The sequence below is a fragment of the Rhododendron vialii genome, chromosome 4a (genome assembly GCF_030253575.1).
Source record: "Rhododendron vialii isolate Sample 1 chromosome 4a, ASM3025357v1".
Lineage (NCBI taxonomy): Eukaryota > Viridiplantae > Streptophyta > Magnoliopsida > Ericales > Ericaceae > Rhododendron > Rhododendron vialii.
In genome coordinates, this window is record NC_080560.1 from 29831677 (window position 1) to 29849115 (window position 17439).

Below are 17439 nucleotides of genomic sequence, written 5' to 3' on the forward strand. Positions count from 1 at the left end.
ATTTATCTTATTGGTATTCCTTCTTAATTATCTAAATAAAAATTAGAAGGAGACGGTTCAATTGACCAAGAATAATACAAATTAAGAATATAAATTTTACAAAATTGATTGAACCATCATTTATACATGTTATATTTCATAATAAAAATAATCAAGGGCAATATGGTAAAAAACCAAATCATAACTCATTTTCATCACATATCTTCCAAACATTACTCTTGTTACAAAATGCATTCTGCACATATCATCTAAATACTTTACCAGATTTAAAAACTTATTTTGACCATAATTCAAGAAGTCAAAAAACCAAAAAATTAAAAATGAAAAGTCAAAAAGTAGGTCTCAAACACTCCATGACATTTCATTAGCAATTAGCGCACAAAAAGATTAGAATAAATTATTGATTCATCCATAGCCACATGATTGAGTTCAGAATCAAAACATTCCTCTCTCTCTCTCTCATATGTGTATATATATATGCCTCTGTAGCTAGGATTCAAAGAAAATATATAGGAAAACGATGACACTGCACTACTAGTTGTGCCTGCTGATAGCACTCTGTCTTGTCAGTTATTTATGTTCTCCTGGGTATCATAGAGTTGGATCTCTCTAGTGTTGAGTGGTTGCAGTGGCCTTGCATTCTCCTCTGCGTACTGCATGGAAAAATATTCACGAAGTGTAACAATGTTTAATTTAGATCTCTTGATTTGTGATATGTGAGGAACAGTTACTTGTTTGAGATAAAAAATAAATAAATAAATTTGTGGACAGATTTGTTGAGAGAAAAGTTAGGCTGGAAAATTGCATTTTGGATATTCCGAGAAAATTTCGGAGTCGTTTCTGTTTTCCTCCATGCATTCTTAGTCCAAATACGGCATATCATATAGTATCTTGTCATGTATTCGATAACAGTTATGTCACTGTTCACTGTGTTGTCAATAAAACAAGAAGATACAAAAAAAAATACACAGCTTCTGATGTGGTATTTTTTTTAACACTTTTAAAGGCAATATAACACATAAAAAAACTGTGTTTTTTTTTTTTTTTAAATCCTTTTCTTTCCTTACTGTAAATCCATTAGTTGTTATTAGCATTTTCAATTTGATACAATAAAAAAAGATGAAGTTTAGCCACTTACGTCATGAACAGCCTCACGAAGTAACTTCACCTGATCTCTTGCAACAGTCCTCACCTGACCATGGTTGAAATATAGGTTACAAATCTCATGTTAGGAGCATAGTTAAAGGTGAGCAGAACTAGTATGAGAGAAACTTATTCACGGCTTAACTGTGAACAAGTTGTTTACAGTAACAATTAATTGCGACCGTTCAAAAGTGTTTTGGATGGTACGGATTTTAATGAAATTTTTCTGGGGAATAGTTTATCTCTTTTCCATAAAAGTTTTATTAACATCTGAATTGGTTGCGATTGGTTCCGTAAACAACTAGTTACGGCGGAAAAAGATTTTTTCAACCTGTCTATACATAGGTGAATGACAAGTTCTGGCGAGTTGAGTTTTGTTCACCCTCCACTTAAGAGGGTGAACATTATCTTCCTTTCTATTGGTTGAAATTGTATGAATCCTATTACAAAGTGATGTCATGCTTACTAAAAAGTGTATTACATGGTAAGCATGACATCACTTTGTGGTGGGATCCACACAATTTCAACCAATAAGAGAGAGGGTAATGTTCACCCTCTTTTAAGGAGGGTGAACAAAATTGCACTCGGTTCTGGCCCTGTTCGTCATTAAACATACTAGTTTATTGGCCATGCAGATTTCAGTAATTGGCCATACTAAACACACATCTCTTGTCCTGTTCGAAGACCTCATCCTTTGGCTGAATTTCTTAAAAATAATGTCTTGTTTCTATAATGTCTTGTTTCTAAAAATAAGCAGGTTTCAAAATTTGTTTGCCAAACAAATTTCGTGTAATAAATTTTTTTTTTTAATATGGACAGAAAATTTTTCATTTACCTTTCGGGCAATGGTCCAAATAACACCTTCAGTGCAAGGAGGAACAGTGAGTGAGCCCATGTATCTGTAGTATCTTTTCCCACCTAATTTAATCTCTCTTGGATCAATCATCCCCATGTTACCCTCTGCCTTCTCATCAATCATAGATGATATATTCTTCATCAACTGAAAGTCAAAATCATCAAACCCATTACTAGCTTATTAAAAGTAATAAAATTACAACTCAATAAAAATTATGTGTTTTGTCATACGGAATTACCAATACACAAAGATTTCGGAATTTGTTCCTTACACACACGATCTAAAAAATAAATAAAGAAAATCAAAGGGTTGTTGCAGTGGTTAATCGACTTGTCTCGACGGGGCTTACCATCTCAAGGTCGCAGAGAGTCGATTTCCCTCAATAAAAATTTGTCATTAGGGTCACCTCACCAAACACGCAGAGAGGACTGCAGGAAGGACTAGAGACACAGTAGTCCGGTCTATTATGACACTCTTCATTATCCCCAAAAAGTGAGTTTCGGTGGCTTCTTTTAGAAACTAGTTGAGGCTCGTTTCAGAACACCTTCTTAAAAAATAAGTACTTATTTCACATTTTTAAACTAAAAAATAATGTAAATGAAAAATAATTTTTTAATTTTTTTGCACCGTATTAAAAATCTCAATGAGATTTATCAAACAAGATCCATAGTGATAGAAAAATTATTTGTATACACACATAATTTTTAAACTTAAAATTATCTTTTTAAAAAATAAGTTTTTATTTGGGTTTCTGGAACCCACCATGAGCATTATTGAAAGGCTATTCCCAAGCATTTAAACCCTGTTCGAGCCCCTACCTAACCAAAGTTTCCAACATCTTTTTACACAGTGGACCTTTTTCGAATCTGGTCAAAAAAAAAAAAATCCCACTTTTTTAAAGTAGTAATTTAGTCTTGTCATTGGCAGACCTTGACCGTCTTGGGGAGAAATTAGTTTTCTTTTTTCTTTTCGGTTCCTTTACTGAACTTGTTTTGATTTTCTCCACTTAATTTTTAAATATCTTTTTCTTTTATCACAATTTTTAAATATCTAGAAAATCCCACTTTTTTTTATAGCTACCAAAATCTCTATTTAAAGACTTACACACTCACATTTTTCTCATGCGGGTTAATTTTCGTAAGCTTAAACTAACATGCTACAATTGTTTGGCTGGCTAGCACTTGTAATCTCACCCGGTAACAAAGCACTACGATTAAACAAAGTTCACAAAATTCCAGCCAACATATGATATCAGGTAGTAAAATATAGAGAACAACATTATTGACTTTTCACAAGCTTACGCGATTCTCGCAATCATTAATGATTTAAATTTTACAAATTTTAATTAGGCAAAGTATCAGTTAAATTAATTTTACTGTTTCATAATGTAACTTTTAGTTTTTTTTTTTTTTTTTTCTGTTTTTCTCCTCCCGATTTTAATTAGACAACACGAAAAAGCTTCTTGTGTAGATACAGTACCATATTATTAAACTTGTAGGGTATAATACCTGGGAGAGGAAAGGTTCAGCATGACCAATCTTGTAAAGGACCCCAATGACAGCGATCTTATTCTTCACATTCGAGTCCGGGCTTACGTGAACCAAATGCAGTTCCATATCATACCTATTTTGTATATGCAAAGAAAATTGTAGACTTGATTAATTAATTAGCTTATCAAACTGCTCAACCAAATACGAGAGAGAGAGAGAGAGAGAGAGAGAGAGAGAGAGAGAGAGAGACCTCCTGCCATTGATGGAGTGCTCAGAAGGGGAGTGCCAGTGGCCTTGTTGGAGAAAGTATTCAGTGCCATTGATCTTAATAGATCCAGCCTCTCCAAATACCCATTGAAGCTGCATATGGTCCACGTGCATAAAATGTATTAGTGAAAAGTCAGTACTATACCGAAAAATAGAAATTAACTGAGATGAATAATTAACGTTACAATACCAACAATTTAATTTACTTCACGTACTGAGCCGGACAAGGTTAACCATTTAAACAGTGGACACGGAAAATAAAGAAAAAACAAACCAAACTCGGGATCATTTGAAGGCACATTACGTGTTTTACATCTATAGTTTACATTTTGATACTCATGGGGCGTTTTCCATGTTCTAGGAAGATAAAGCTCTAACACAAGCTTAAATATTAGTATATATAGGCCATTTAGGCTAAGATCCGCTAAGATTTTTGAATTTTTTCTTGTTTTGTCATTATTTAAAAATCATAAATTTTTACTTTTTCGATTCTTCTCAAATTCATCTTAATAAGACGAATCAATAATTCACAAAAGTTAGCAAAAAAATTGAATAAGAACAAAACAATAATAAGCTCAAAAAGCTCTTAGCGAAACTTAACCTTAGTTGTTTGTGGACCATGTAGCTACGCGAGTCTGGAACCCTATATTTAGGGGAGTAATTAAAGATTCGAAACTTTCAGCCACTACACAATCATGTGGAATTCACATACTTAATCGTTGTCCCCGTAGGTCTCTGACTCTCTATGGTGGTTATGGGATCTCGGACCGCCAGTAACCATGTCAATGAATTATGTTGTTGTTTGGCCTAAGTCAGTGATGGCCCCTATGGTTTTGGAATTTCTATGATTACCTCCATGTACCACGAGTATTAGCACGAAAATTAAATTAAGAATCTCATTCTTTAGTTTTTCTTTCTCTATCCACGCTTAATCGATTTATTTTCTACGAGAATTAAATGTCAATTATTTATTCGTGGACACAAAACTATTACTACACAGAATATGAAAGCCGATAAAAATTTTGCTTACCGAAATATCATGGCCTCTGTTCTTGACAGTTGCATTGGCAGGCTTGTAATTCCTCACTAGTGCCCTTGATTTTTGAATTATATTCACCCTCTGATTCGACATATCAATCGGAGACTGGATTTCGCCGTTCTTACAAGCTGCCCATTCTTTCTTAAGATCTCCCCAATGCTGAGGTCCCTTGCCGCTCGCGTTCAGATAATCGAATTCTCTCTCATCCTCTGAACAATCAGATTCACACAATCATATATACATATACACAAGATGCACATAAACGAAGCATTAACGTAAAAGAGAGAACAAACAAACGTCTGATTTCAAATAACAGTACTATATTTTCGCGTTTGAGGGCATTACCAACTTCTTGCGCCGCGACCGATGTGGCTTGCCAGTAAAGAACCAAGAGGAGAAGGGACCCCAAAATGAAAATCGAGTTGCTCTGCTGCTGCTGCTGCTGCTGCTTCTTCATGCTGAATTTGTTGTTGAATGTGAAAGGAAGTAATAGCAGGTGAGATGTTAACAGGATCAGGTTTTGTTTGAAAGGCTTATATGTGTATGGTATATAAGAGGACTGTCCTATATAAATATGGCTCTGATAAATGATCAATTGCTGTATTTGATGATTTACCCTGTAAACGCGTATAAGGGTGTGCATGTATATATAGGGGAGTCATGAGCGTGGGGGCTGATCGATGAGAATATGGGACTTTCTTGTGAGTTTCTTGGATACAGCGTGTCAGGTATGAACACGAGAATTTTGGAGCGAGGTAGGAAATTGAGATGAAATTATTACTACTTATATATTTTTAGTACAGTAGTTGCTAGTTTTTTACAAGGGAGAAACGGGTAAGAAACAGCTGGTCGGTCACCACAATTGATGACGAACCAACCCCCTGTGATAACAAACCCATATTAAAACAAGTGTACAGTACTATAGAAGCAAATAAAAAAGGATTTTAAAGTACGTCAGTTTCTAATAATTCGATGTGTTTGGACCAATTTACGCTTATTTTGACAAATTGAGTATATTCTAGTGTCTAGGAGGAACAACAAATATACTCATTAGCGATTGAAAGGCTGGAATTGGGATTTAGAAGTAGTGTGATCAATTATATATCGAGAGTATATACATATATTTTTTGAAAATCCTACTCCCTCCGTCCCGATTTGTTTGTTCATTTTCACTATTTGGAACCTTTTATAAAATTGTCTATATGTTTCAATTTATAATGTTTTTTATATGCAATATGTATCTTGTTTGATAAATCTCAATTAAATTTAAAATATATATGATGTTTTCGAAATTATGTAAAATATTATAAATTGTGAGATACAGACAATTTTTTAAAAGGTACGTATATTAAAATTGGACAAACAAATTGGGACGGAGGGAGTATATCGTATATGGAGTATGGATGCCAATAGAAATTATATCTCATGTTCAAAAATTTTTCAAGAGCACCTAGAGCACCGCACAACACAATTACCGTACTCCGAAAAGAGAGAGTTTATCAGCAATCTTTGGGAAAAAAAAAAAAAAACTGTTAGAAATATTATTGATTTATGTTGCCCTTTATGGGATTAAGTCAGTTTGACCGTCTCGGGGTGAAAATTGAAAAACGAAATGTGAGGATTAATTCATTGTAATATTAAAACATTTTGTAACCTCAATGTCCTCATTATGGTTTTAAAAACATTATATATATGCATACATTGACGACATATTTCTAAATATACATATATATATACAGCTACCCAAAAATCATGTTTGGCTCACATAATTTTAAGTACTTTTATAGATTTTAGTGTTTAAGCATTCGGGCGGTTCTTGGTTTGTGAAATTTTTTTAGCTATATATACACAAACCTTTTCAGGGATCATTGTATCTTGAAAGTTGAATGTCATACAACTCGGTGCTGGCGGGACATATTTTATCTTAGGATAGCAATTTACGTGTGACTCATTCTACATGAATTCTCTCATACTCTTATTTTCTACTATTATTCAAATATGGTTTTATTATTTTATTGTCATGTTGTTATCTCCTGTAATTATAGTTTACAGAAATTTTAACGGTTATTTCCAACAAAAACTATTCAGCCCTCTCCCTTTTATTCACGTAGCCATAAATTTACGGATGAGACATGATTAATTAAGGAGTACGTGGATTGCGGTCTTGGTGTAGCTAGCTAGCAAGAGGTACGTTCACCAAAGCCAACGAGTATTTTATTTTATGATTAAATAAACAAAGATCAAGGAGTAAACAGAAAAGCTCATCTAAATTAGATGAACGCGAGTCTATATGCATGTGTTTTACTCATTCTTTACACAGTAACATCACCTAAACTAACACGTGCTATCTTTTTGAATTACATCTCCGCGCATGTTGAACCCACACATGCATTATTTCATTAAAAAAATAACAAGCGTTCTATCCGTGCTATACACGAGAGCAAGAAAATATTCTGTTATGTTTAATGTTATTTTTCGTTACGGGTAAAGTTTTTTTTTTTAATATTATTTATCCCTCATTATTTATTTACGTAATATTAAACGTAAAAGTTTTAATGGGAGAATGTTTGAACATGAAAAGGAAGTTTGAAAGTTTTTTTCTCAATTTTTTTATTTAACTTTCGATATTTCACAAGTATAGGGAAAAAAAGAAAATGAATTTTCTTAGAAGAATGCCCACATATGAGGGAGATTAAGTTTGTTGTCGATAAAAACAGAAGAGGATGGAGAAATTATTACTTACTGACTACCGTCCCGTGGTGCAGTAAGAGCCTTCTTAATTATTACTTACTTCTTGACTACCGCCCCGTGATGCAGTAAGAGCCTTCTTAATCATACGACTGTATGTGCCACATAAAGGAAAACTTTATGGAAGTTTTCGCAGGAAATATTTCACCAAATCCTTAACCACTACACAAAATGTCTTTTGTTTGTTAATAATCAAGTAAGGAGGCGATTTCTGACTTTGATTCCATATATGGCTTGACATTTAGGTATCAGCAATATTGGACACAAATGTATACGTAATAGGTGAGAGAATACGCTTGTCCTCTAGTTCACGTCAGCAGGCACCAAACCTTTTTGCTCTTTTTCCGTGGAAATAATTAAACAAGAATTAAGGAGGGTGGGGGGGGGGGAAGCGGCAAATATATAGAATCACGTTAAGACGAATTAGGGGAGAAATATCAGTGTTGGAGCCCCCGAATACCGCGTTAGGAAAGAACGGACGCAAAACAGACGGGCGGACTGTACTGTGCGAAGCTCCCTATTGTATTTTGGGCAAAGACTACGTGATTAGCCTCGAGATAATCTTAAGTAATTTGAACACAACACAAGTGGTGGTTTTTTTCCGGTTCTGCTAACAAGTGCCCTCGGATACAAGTTAAGATAAATAGATATGGAATTGTATCTAATATTTAATGTCATTTTCTAAAAAAAAGTCAACAATAATTTAAATAAAAGATACTTACTCTACGATTTTAACATGTAATTAAATATCTACCATAATAACAGATACTTTCCAATTCCATTTGGGTTCTCATTGGAATGTAATATATCTACTCCAATTTGTACAATATTTTCTTTTTTATCGTGAATCTCATTCAAGTCAAAATAATTGTTTTCTTTTTTTTTTTTTTTGGGTGAACTCACTGTGCAAAAAAATTTCATTCATTGCCCTATAATCTGAAACGCCACTACAGATAAAAAAATAATTAAAAGAAAAATTCTAAAATAATATGTAGCTGATAAAGGAGAAAAATTCATACTTTGTAATTGGATAAGAAACATGAATACAAAGTGGAAAAGGGAAGATGAAGTGGAGAAATTAACCCCGAATATAAGTCTAAATCGGACCAATACGGTATTGGCATATATTGGATATACGAACATAAAAAATATTTCGAAATCAGTTGTGACATAAATTGTTTCACAGATGATTCAATAATCAATAAGGAGGTCTAGCTTTCCAAGTATAAATACTAAAACCTCGCAAATTCGAAGTTGCCAAAGTGTATTCAATTACATTTGCCGATCTACGAATAAAGAGAAAATCATGAATCCTAACCGATCAACTTCTTAGTGGATATCTTCGATGAGATGACAACTTCCGCTTCCATAGGACGAGACCACACTCTAATGGCATGGTAAGTTAATCCAACCGATCTGATCGAACCATCACTGCCTCTGCTACTTCATCAAACAGCCATCACTACCACCTTATTCATAACCTAAAATGGCATCTCGATGATAAACGAGAAGCCAAGAGAAAGAGAAAAAGGAACACAGAGAAACTCTCAGATCTGAGATCGAGAGAGAAAAATATTAACCCACACGGGAAATGAGGGATTACTGAAAGCAAAAAAAAAAAATCATCATCAAGAAGGAAGGAAAACACCCATCAAGGGTAAAGCCCTCCCCTCCCGTTGCCATATTAGGGTGACGGAAGCCTGTGGGGGAACGGGAGGAAGAGAGAAGGCAGCTAGGTTATTTATTTATTTATTTTGATAGGCTAGGTTATTTTTTTTGCTTATCGAGTTGACTTAAATGGACTTCAAAAACCAAGGGTAGCAACCAAAACTGGTGCTTTAGGGACAAAGTCTTGCAACAACTATAGTTGTTACAGTTGTTCCACTCGTGATTGCTTTAGACAAAAAATTAGTGAACATCTCTAAATCGAGAATCAGTAAGCTATAGTACTTCATCCCAGCCTGTATATAGTTCCGTGGTAACAACTGATCTGTTTTCATTTTTAGAACATTAACGTTTGGTAACATTTTCAGTTTTCAGTTTTAAAAAAATTAGAAATAGAAATAGGTTTATGTTTTCATAAAAATAAAAATAAGAAACATGTTTGGTAATAATCATTTTGAAAACAACAAAAACTGAAAACACAAACATATTTGGTAGTATCATTTTTGTTTTTGTTTTTATTCTTCAAATTGAATGAAATTAGAAGAAATGAAAGAAAAAAGTTGCACATACAAACAATTAACAAAAACAAGAAACATGTTTACTTAAACCAAAACTCAAATCCATCAATCGCATACAAATGATGTTCACTTTGAGTTCAAACCTCAAATAAGGGTAACATAATTTTAAATAATGATAATTACATTTGCAATGGTATCATCCACTATGATTCATGCTAGCCCAAACAAATGTTTGGTAATCCCGATCACGAACATTGGACATACGACGGAGTTGTCTATGAGTGATATCAATCTGATCAACTGAATTTGGGAACTACTCCCGCTAGCTCTTTGACATTGTCCCATCACCATATTCTCTTTGGCTATATTCTCTGAATAGATCATCATTGTCATCATGCATCATAATCCAATAGTGAACCGTACAATAAACTGTGGGAATATACTTTTGTATTCGAACACTACATGGTGGCATTTGCTTCAATATAGGAAATCGAGCTTTTAGCACTCCAAAACATCACTCGATCGATAACATTACGTAAAGACGAATGACGAAAGTTAAACCACTCTTCTATCTTTTTTGGTCATCGGCCATGCCCACGGAAATTGTTCAAATGGTACCTCTCTCCTCAATACGGTGATAAAAAATCCGGCATATTAGTGTAATCCGAATCCACGGCATAGTACGTATTTACCTCTAAGTCATATTATCCATTAGCCTAAGCAATGAATTGATAATAAGATTAAGTTATAACAAGTTTCTAGTTTACCTTCCGGAGGCTTGGGAAATCCCACGGTAGGACTATTCACACATTCTAAAAAGACCCTTGAGTCATTAGAAGTTCCCTCCCAACCACTTAGTACGTATGTGAACCGCCTATCAAAAGAGCAAGCTGCCATTACATTCTGTGTCGTAACAGTGTGTCAACCACTTCTAACTTGCAAAGGACGAGGGAAGTACTTGGCATTGTGTCGGATTTGATGCGGGATGCTATCAAAGGACGGGGGTTGAATTATAACCACTCCTAGCTTCCAAATAGCCTTCAGTACTCGGTGGAAGTAAATAGATATGGTGTGTCCAGAATGTTGAAAAACCTAACAAAAATTCAAGTCCTTTTCGGAATATAAGATTGTCTCAAGTTTTTTGATCCAAGCGATTCTCCTTTTCTCAGGCATATCCAAGAACATTTTCCTCCAAAGAACGTCACCATGCAGCTTCTCCAAAACCTTATTTTGTATGAATCTTCATCCAAGTCCTGTATAGTATTAAGCAATGCTTGGCACTCTTTCATTTCGGTAGCAAGAGCGCCAATACCCATTTACCCTATGGACATACTTTCACTCACCCCACTACAAGGGATGGGAGCAATGCAATTTCTTTTCCATTACATCAACCATCCTCTTTCCATTTTCAGCAAATATGATTAAGGCACTTGAAATGTTTGCTGCAATGGAATCTCTCTTCTTATTTTTAGCCTTGGGTATGGTCTTTGAACCACCAACACTTTCAACTTCTGGCTCATCGATTATCTTGAATTCTGGATCTAAACTATCACTAGCAGAGGGGACTTTGTTTGAAGGGTGAGCATGCACTCCAGTGGCAGACGTGTCCCCAAATATGCGGCACAACTCATGGTAGTATGGCATCCCCTTTTTTTTTTTGAATTTCCTCACATTTTTATTAAAATATCATGGCATTATTATACGTGAGTTGAAATATAATAGTATTTTCTATCATGACTAAAGTGAACTGTCGATAACAAATTCCTACCTTGAAAAGTCTTTCCCAAACATCATCTGGAGCAGTAATGGTTAGAAGTGTGGTATCCCAATCAACACCGGAGTTTGCTTTCAATGAGTTGAAGCTGTTGAATAGAATATGAAGCGCAAAGTACTATCTTTTCACCTGTTCGTTTGTATAATCGTATGCGGTTAGCCTTTTCAACTCACTCTTAATCCTTTTCCAAGTTTCTCCTGTGAAAGTGCCAGTTTCTCTACTTTTCTTTAATTTAACCTCCTTGTCCATGAGTCAAATGAAGATTTTCTCATTTCTAGTTGTTCATGGGCCATCACAACTTTCTCCACTAACCTCCATAACCTCAATGTTTGCCATTTCCTACTTTTGATAACAAAAAATAAACAATGATACATGTAATGCCTCGCTATTTTCTATAAATAAATTTCAAAATACATTGTATTTTCAAATACTTCTAGGCCCCTATTTTCTCCATAAATAAATTACATCATCAAAATAAACTTAAGCCGCCTTCTAAATAATCTTCTAGATGCCCCAAAACTATCAACTCTTCCAAGACATCTCCAAATTAATCCTTAAATGCTCCGATTCAATTTCCACTAATCCGGCTCCACACCTGAAAAAGAAATTATCCGGGAAGTATACGATCCAACAAAATAACAAAGCTCATAAGTGGAATTAAGAAACGATAATCGACCAAATCGAAGCAACAATCACAAGGAACCTTATACCATGTCCTCCTCAGTACATGACCTGTGATCCTCCCCAACTCCTTCCTCACCGGGTCATCCTCGACCCATTTTGGCTATTGGTGCATGAGTTCACTCGATCCATGTACAAAACAATTCCATAGTACTCAATCAACAATATCATATTCAATATTAATTATTCCACTTTTCAACAATATTCCACAGGATTGAACGAAATTCACGAGATAATCAAAAGGAGTACTAAGGTGAGAGTGAAGAAAAAAATTTCCGGAAGTAGGAAGCATATCGTATACTTCCCGGATTACCTCAACTATGCCAGCCGTTACGTCTACGAATCAATGCCTTAAAACATTTTTTTTCCATTTTCCAACTAAATACACCACTAGCCCACCAATCCAAAACATCACTAGCTATTTATAAATTCTCAAACCTCTCTCTCTCTCTCTCTCTCTCTCTCTCTCTCTCTCTCTCTCTCTCTCTAAGCTAACAATGAGAAGTGAGGTGTGTGGAGGAGAGTGGAGGGATGGAGCTTATTTATACTCATGAAAGAAGAATCTTGAAAATCCTAACGGTATCTAATAATATCTTATATAATCTAATAAAATCCAACTATATCTAATAATATCTAATCAAATCTCAACAATATCTTGTAATATCTTGCCAAATCTTTCCAAATCTATATGTAATCTAACAAAATCCACTAGAATCTTATCATATCTTGTATAATCTAATAATATCCAACAAAATCTATATAATATCTAATAAAATCTTATCTTAATCATATCTAACCAAATCCAATCAAATCTTATCCTAATAAAATTCCAATCCAATTTAATCTTATCCCAATCCATTGTAATCTTGTCCTAGATTTTTAGGATTACGGACCAAATGCTAGGGTTTTATAATAGTTGGGTATAAGGATATCAAGGTTCAACATATGAAAAGAATAGAAATAAAAATCCTATGATATCAAAGGGTTTTTAATGGCTAGCTCCTAAGGTTAAATTATAATACAATCACTTTAATAAATGATAAAATAATTTTTAGTAAAAGAATTATAATAAAATATTTTTTTTAAAAAAATTGACGTGAAAATTCGGGTCATTACATCCTACCCCTCTTAAAATAATTTCATCCTCGAAATTAAAATGTACATAGTCAAAATAATATAATCAAAGTATCATACAATGTGCAAACGATTTTGTTTATTTTTTGAAAGGAAATAAGTCAAAATAAATTCAAAGTTGTACCATTGCCCAATCTGAGTAACTCCAATGTCATAATAACCTCAAATTCATTCTCTTGATAATGGCCTAGAAAAAATTATAACCACGCTTTCGCTGCGAACTCTGATAAATTTCTAAACCTTATAACCTCAAACAATAATTTCTAATGACATCCTCTCCTTAGTAACACCTCTAGATTATACCCAAGGTCCCGATTACTCCAAATTTCCTCCTCTAATAAACCTCAAATAATAAGAAGGATCTTACCCCCGAGCGATGTGAAACTCACACTTCCGGTCGGGACCCGCTCTGATACCATTTGTAACGCCCCGCTATTTTCTATAAATAAATTCCAAAATACATTGTATTTTCAAATACTTCTAGGCCCCTATTTTCTCCATAAATAAATTACATCATCAAAATAAACTTAAGCCGTCTTCTAAATAATCTTCTAGATGCTCCAAAATTATCAACTCTTCCAAGACATCTCCAAATTAATCCTTAAATGCTCCGATTCAATTTTCACTAATCCGGCTCCACACCTGAAAAAGAAATTATCCAGGAAGTATACGATACAACAAAATAACAAAGCTCATAAGTGGAATTAAGAAACGATAATCAACCAAATCGAAGCAACAATCACAAGGAACCTTATACCATGTCCTCCTCAGTACATGACCTGTGATCCTCCCCCAACTCCTTCCTCACCGGGCCATCCTCGACCCATTCTAGCTATTGGATAGGCTATTGGTGCATGAGTTCACTCGATCCATGTATAAAACAATTCTATAGTACTCAATCAACAACATCATATTCAATACCAATTATTCCACTTTTCAACAATATTCCACAGGATTGAACGAAATTCACGAGATAATCAAAAGGAGTACAAAGGTGAGAGTGAAGAAAAAAAATTCCGGAAGTAGGAAGCATATCGTATACTTCCCGGATTACCTCAACTATGCCGGCCGTTACGTCTACGAATCAATGCCTTAAAACATTTTTTTTCCATCTTCCAACTAAATACACCACTAGCCCACCAATCCAAAACATCACTAGCTATTTATAAATTCTCATACTTTTCTCTCTCTCTCTCTCTCTCTCTCTCTCTCTCTCTCTCTCTCTCTCTTTAAGCTAACAATGAGAAGTGAAGTGTGTGGAGGAGAGTGGAGGGATGGAGCTTATTTATACTCATGAAAGAAGAATCTTGAAAATCCTGACGATATCTAATAATATCTAATTAATAAAATCCAACTATATCTAATAAAATCCAACTATATCTAATAATATCTAATCAAATCTTAACAATATCTTGTAATATCTTGCCAAATCTTTCCAAATCTATATGTAATCTAACAAAATCCATTAGAATCTTATTATATCTTGTATAATCTAATAATATCCAACAAAATCTATATAATATCTAATAAAATCTTATCTTAATCATATCTAACCAAATCCAAGCAAATCTTATCCTAATAAAATGCCAATCCAATTTAATCTTATCCTAATAAAATTCCAATCCGATTTAATCTTATCCCAATCCAATGTAATCTTGTCCTAGATTTTTAGGATTACGGACCAAATGCTAGGGTTTTATAATAGTTGGGTATAAGGATATCAATGTTCAAGATATGAAAAGAATAGAAATAAAAATCCTATGATATCAAAGGGTTTTTAATGGCTAGCTCCTAAGGTTAAATTATAATACAATCACTTTAATAAATGATAAAATGATTTTTGGTAAAAGAATTATAATAAAATATTTTTTTTAAAAAAATTGACGTGAAAATTCGGGTCATTACAATACAAGACTCTATTTTAGAAACAAAGCTTGGAAAAAAAAGCAATTCAATGAAAGCCTAGGCCATTGTTTGACACATAACTCATATCAACCAGAAAGTGAAAATTACATGTAATGGCAGCTCTATGTTTTCTTTTCACCCAAGAAAGCAATTCAACGAATTCAAAGTGGGTTCACAGGTTTAAAGGACAAAATGCCTTCTAAACTCTAGTAATTTGGGAGTCACATATATAGCACAACTATGCAAATGTTGTGTCACTAATCATCCTTTCTCTCTTAGGATAGGTTTGGAAGTTGTAACGGCTAGACTGTAACTCCTTAAAGGGTGAATCTATAAAAAAAACTCCATTTTAGAGGCTCTTTTTGTGCAAAGAACTCTTTGATCGATTGTTTGGCTGAGTCTCAAAATGAACATTACTTTTAGGTGAAGGTTAGGTCATTTGAACTAGTCCAGTATAATCAGATGAGTCACATTACTATGGAGTTCTCATGAAGTCCAATTGTGAAGTTGTTGGTTTACACTGCCTGTTTTAACTGTGTTCTCAACTTTTTGTTCACAATATAAGGACAAACGCTGGATAAGTAAGAAATCTAGAAGTACGTTTCATGGGGGGATAATGGGTATGGGGTCCAAAGTAGGGATAAGACTCGTGCCCATTCTCTCTCCAAAAAAAAAATAGTACATCGATAATGAAAGTTCATACTCCTATTTCATTTCATTGGGGACCTTTCCTGCATAAAGAATATTTGACCAAAAGCTACTGAGAAAGTAGAAATCCAACTGAAATACTACTAACACCTGCTACCCTAATCCGTAGTCCAACAATGCATGCGAATAAATGGTAGATACATAACAACAACAACATCTATTGGCAACCAAAATTATCAGAATAATAGCAGTAGGAGAACCACCCAGAGCCAATATCATAACCTAGTAGAAGTAACAATAGAAGAACATAGATTTAGGCCGTACCTTCTCCTCAAAATGGTTGAATAAGCTTGTATTCTTCAATTAATCTACAAGAAGAATATAGGTTATACATATACAACTGCAAAATTTGAGTTTCATAAAGAGGAACAAATATCAATAGACCAAACACACAAACCCAAAGGGATCCATCTAGGATTTTGCAGGAGACTGGAAGAGAGGGAAGAGAGAGATGAGAGAGTTATGGGGAGAGAGAGACGAGGGAGCGAGCGTACCAGAACATCGCGAGAGAGAAAAACCATCAGGATCGACAACGGATGGGCCGAACTTCTGTTTTCAAAACAGTGTAAAACTCCCTTTTCTAGTTTTCATAATTTTCAGAAATTCTAAAAAATTTTTTTAAAAACAAAAGAGTAAAAATATGTTACCAAACAAGTTTTTTATATTAGTTTTCAAAAAAGTGAAAATAAAAATCAAAAACTGAAAATAAAAAGGTTACCAAACACCTGTGTTACACCACTTTAAAAAAGTTATACATCCTCCGGTGAAATGTTACACATAAATGGTATTGATTTTGTTATGCTTTCTCGTGATTTATGGTATACGTTGGGGGCGCCATAGCACTCTCCTGTTTTGTTAGTCAACTTTGTTTGCACCACATCCAAAACACATATCCACTTATACACACTCAAATTACATGAGAAGTGAGTGGGTGTGTATTTGAGTGTGATTTTAAAATTATTGTTTGTTACTTTTGTAATTTTTAAAAAAAATTCATTTTTAGAGGTACTAATAGATTTTTGCATGTTGGTAACTATTTCAGCCAAACAATTTATAGTAGAAGAATTAATAACTATTTTCACATATTGACAAAGTAATTAATTCCCGAAAGTGATTAGAAAATCTAATTTTGAAACAACAACCGATTCTCACTAACCTTAAATTTAGGGAATTGATTTTCACACTCCGCTTTTTAACTGATGGCGCTCCAATTTTATGGGAAGTTATTAGTATCTTCATGAACAAAGTGAAGCACAATTAATAAAAAGTTGAGCACGAATATTAATTTCCTAAATTTAACATTACTTATTAATATTAACATATAGTATAGATCAATTAATAGACATCTGAAAAGCACAAAATAATACCCCACCACGTCTTTTTGTTTTGGCGTTTGAGTGGTTTATGTGAAAGGGAAGATGAACCCACACGTTTTCTTTGAGCTTTTTGGTAGAGGATTCCAAGAAAGAGGGTTGCACGTACTAATAAAGAGAACCATCTGGATCAATTCT

General features: G+C 34.1%; 1 protein-coding gene and 1 long non-coding RNA gene across 2 annotated transcripts; both read right to left on the minus strand.

The window, feature by feature from the left end:
- Positions 1-336: 336 nt before the first annotated feature.
- On the minus strand, positions 337-5578 carry LOC131324704 (alpha carbonic anhydrase 7-like). The gene is made up of 7 exons (XM_058356784.1): positions 5141-5578; positions 4787-5004; positions 3740-3849; positions 3508-3622; positions 1979-2143; positions 1139-1192; positions 337-653 (listed from the first exon to the last, which is right to left on the minus strand). The coding sequence occupies exons 1-7, from the start codon at positions 5436-5438 to the stop codon at positions 567-569; spliced, it is 1047 nt and encodes a 348-aa protein (XP_058212767.1). The 5' UTR covers positions 5439-5578; the 3' UTR covers positions 337-566.
- A 5913-nt stretch (positions 5579-11491) lies between these two features.
- LOC131324705 (uncharacterized) lies at positions 11492-16355 on the minus strand. Its single transcript, XR_009199418.1, has 2 exons — positions 16193-16355; positions 11492-11842 (listed from the first exon to the last, which is right to left on the minus strand). It is a non-coding gene; the product is annotated as an uncharacterized LOC131324705 (long non-coding RNA).
- Between the last annotated feature and the right edge of the window lie 1084 nt (positions 16356-17439).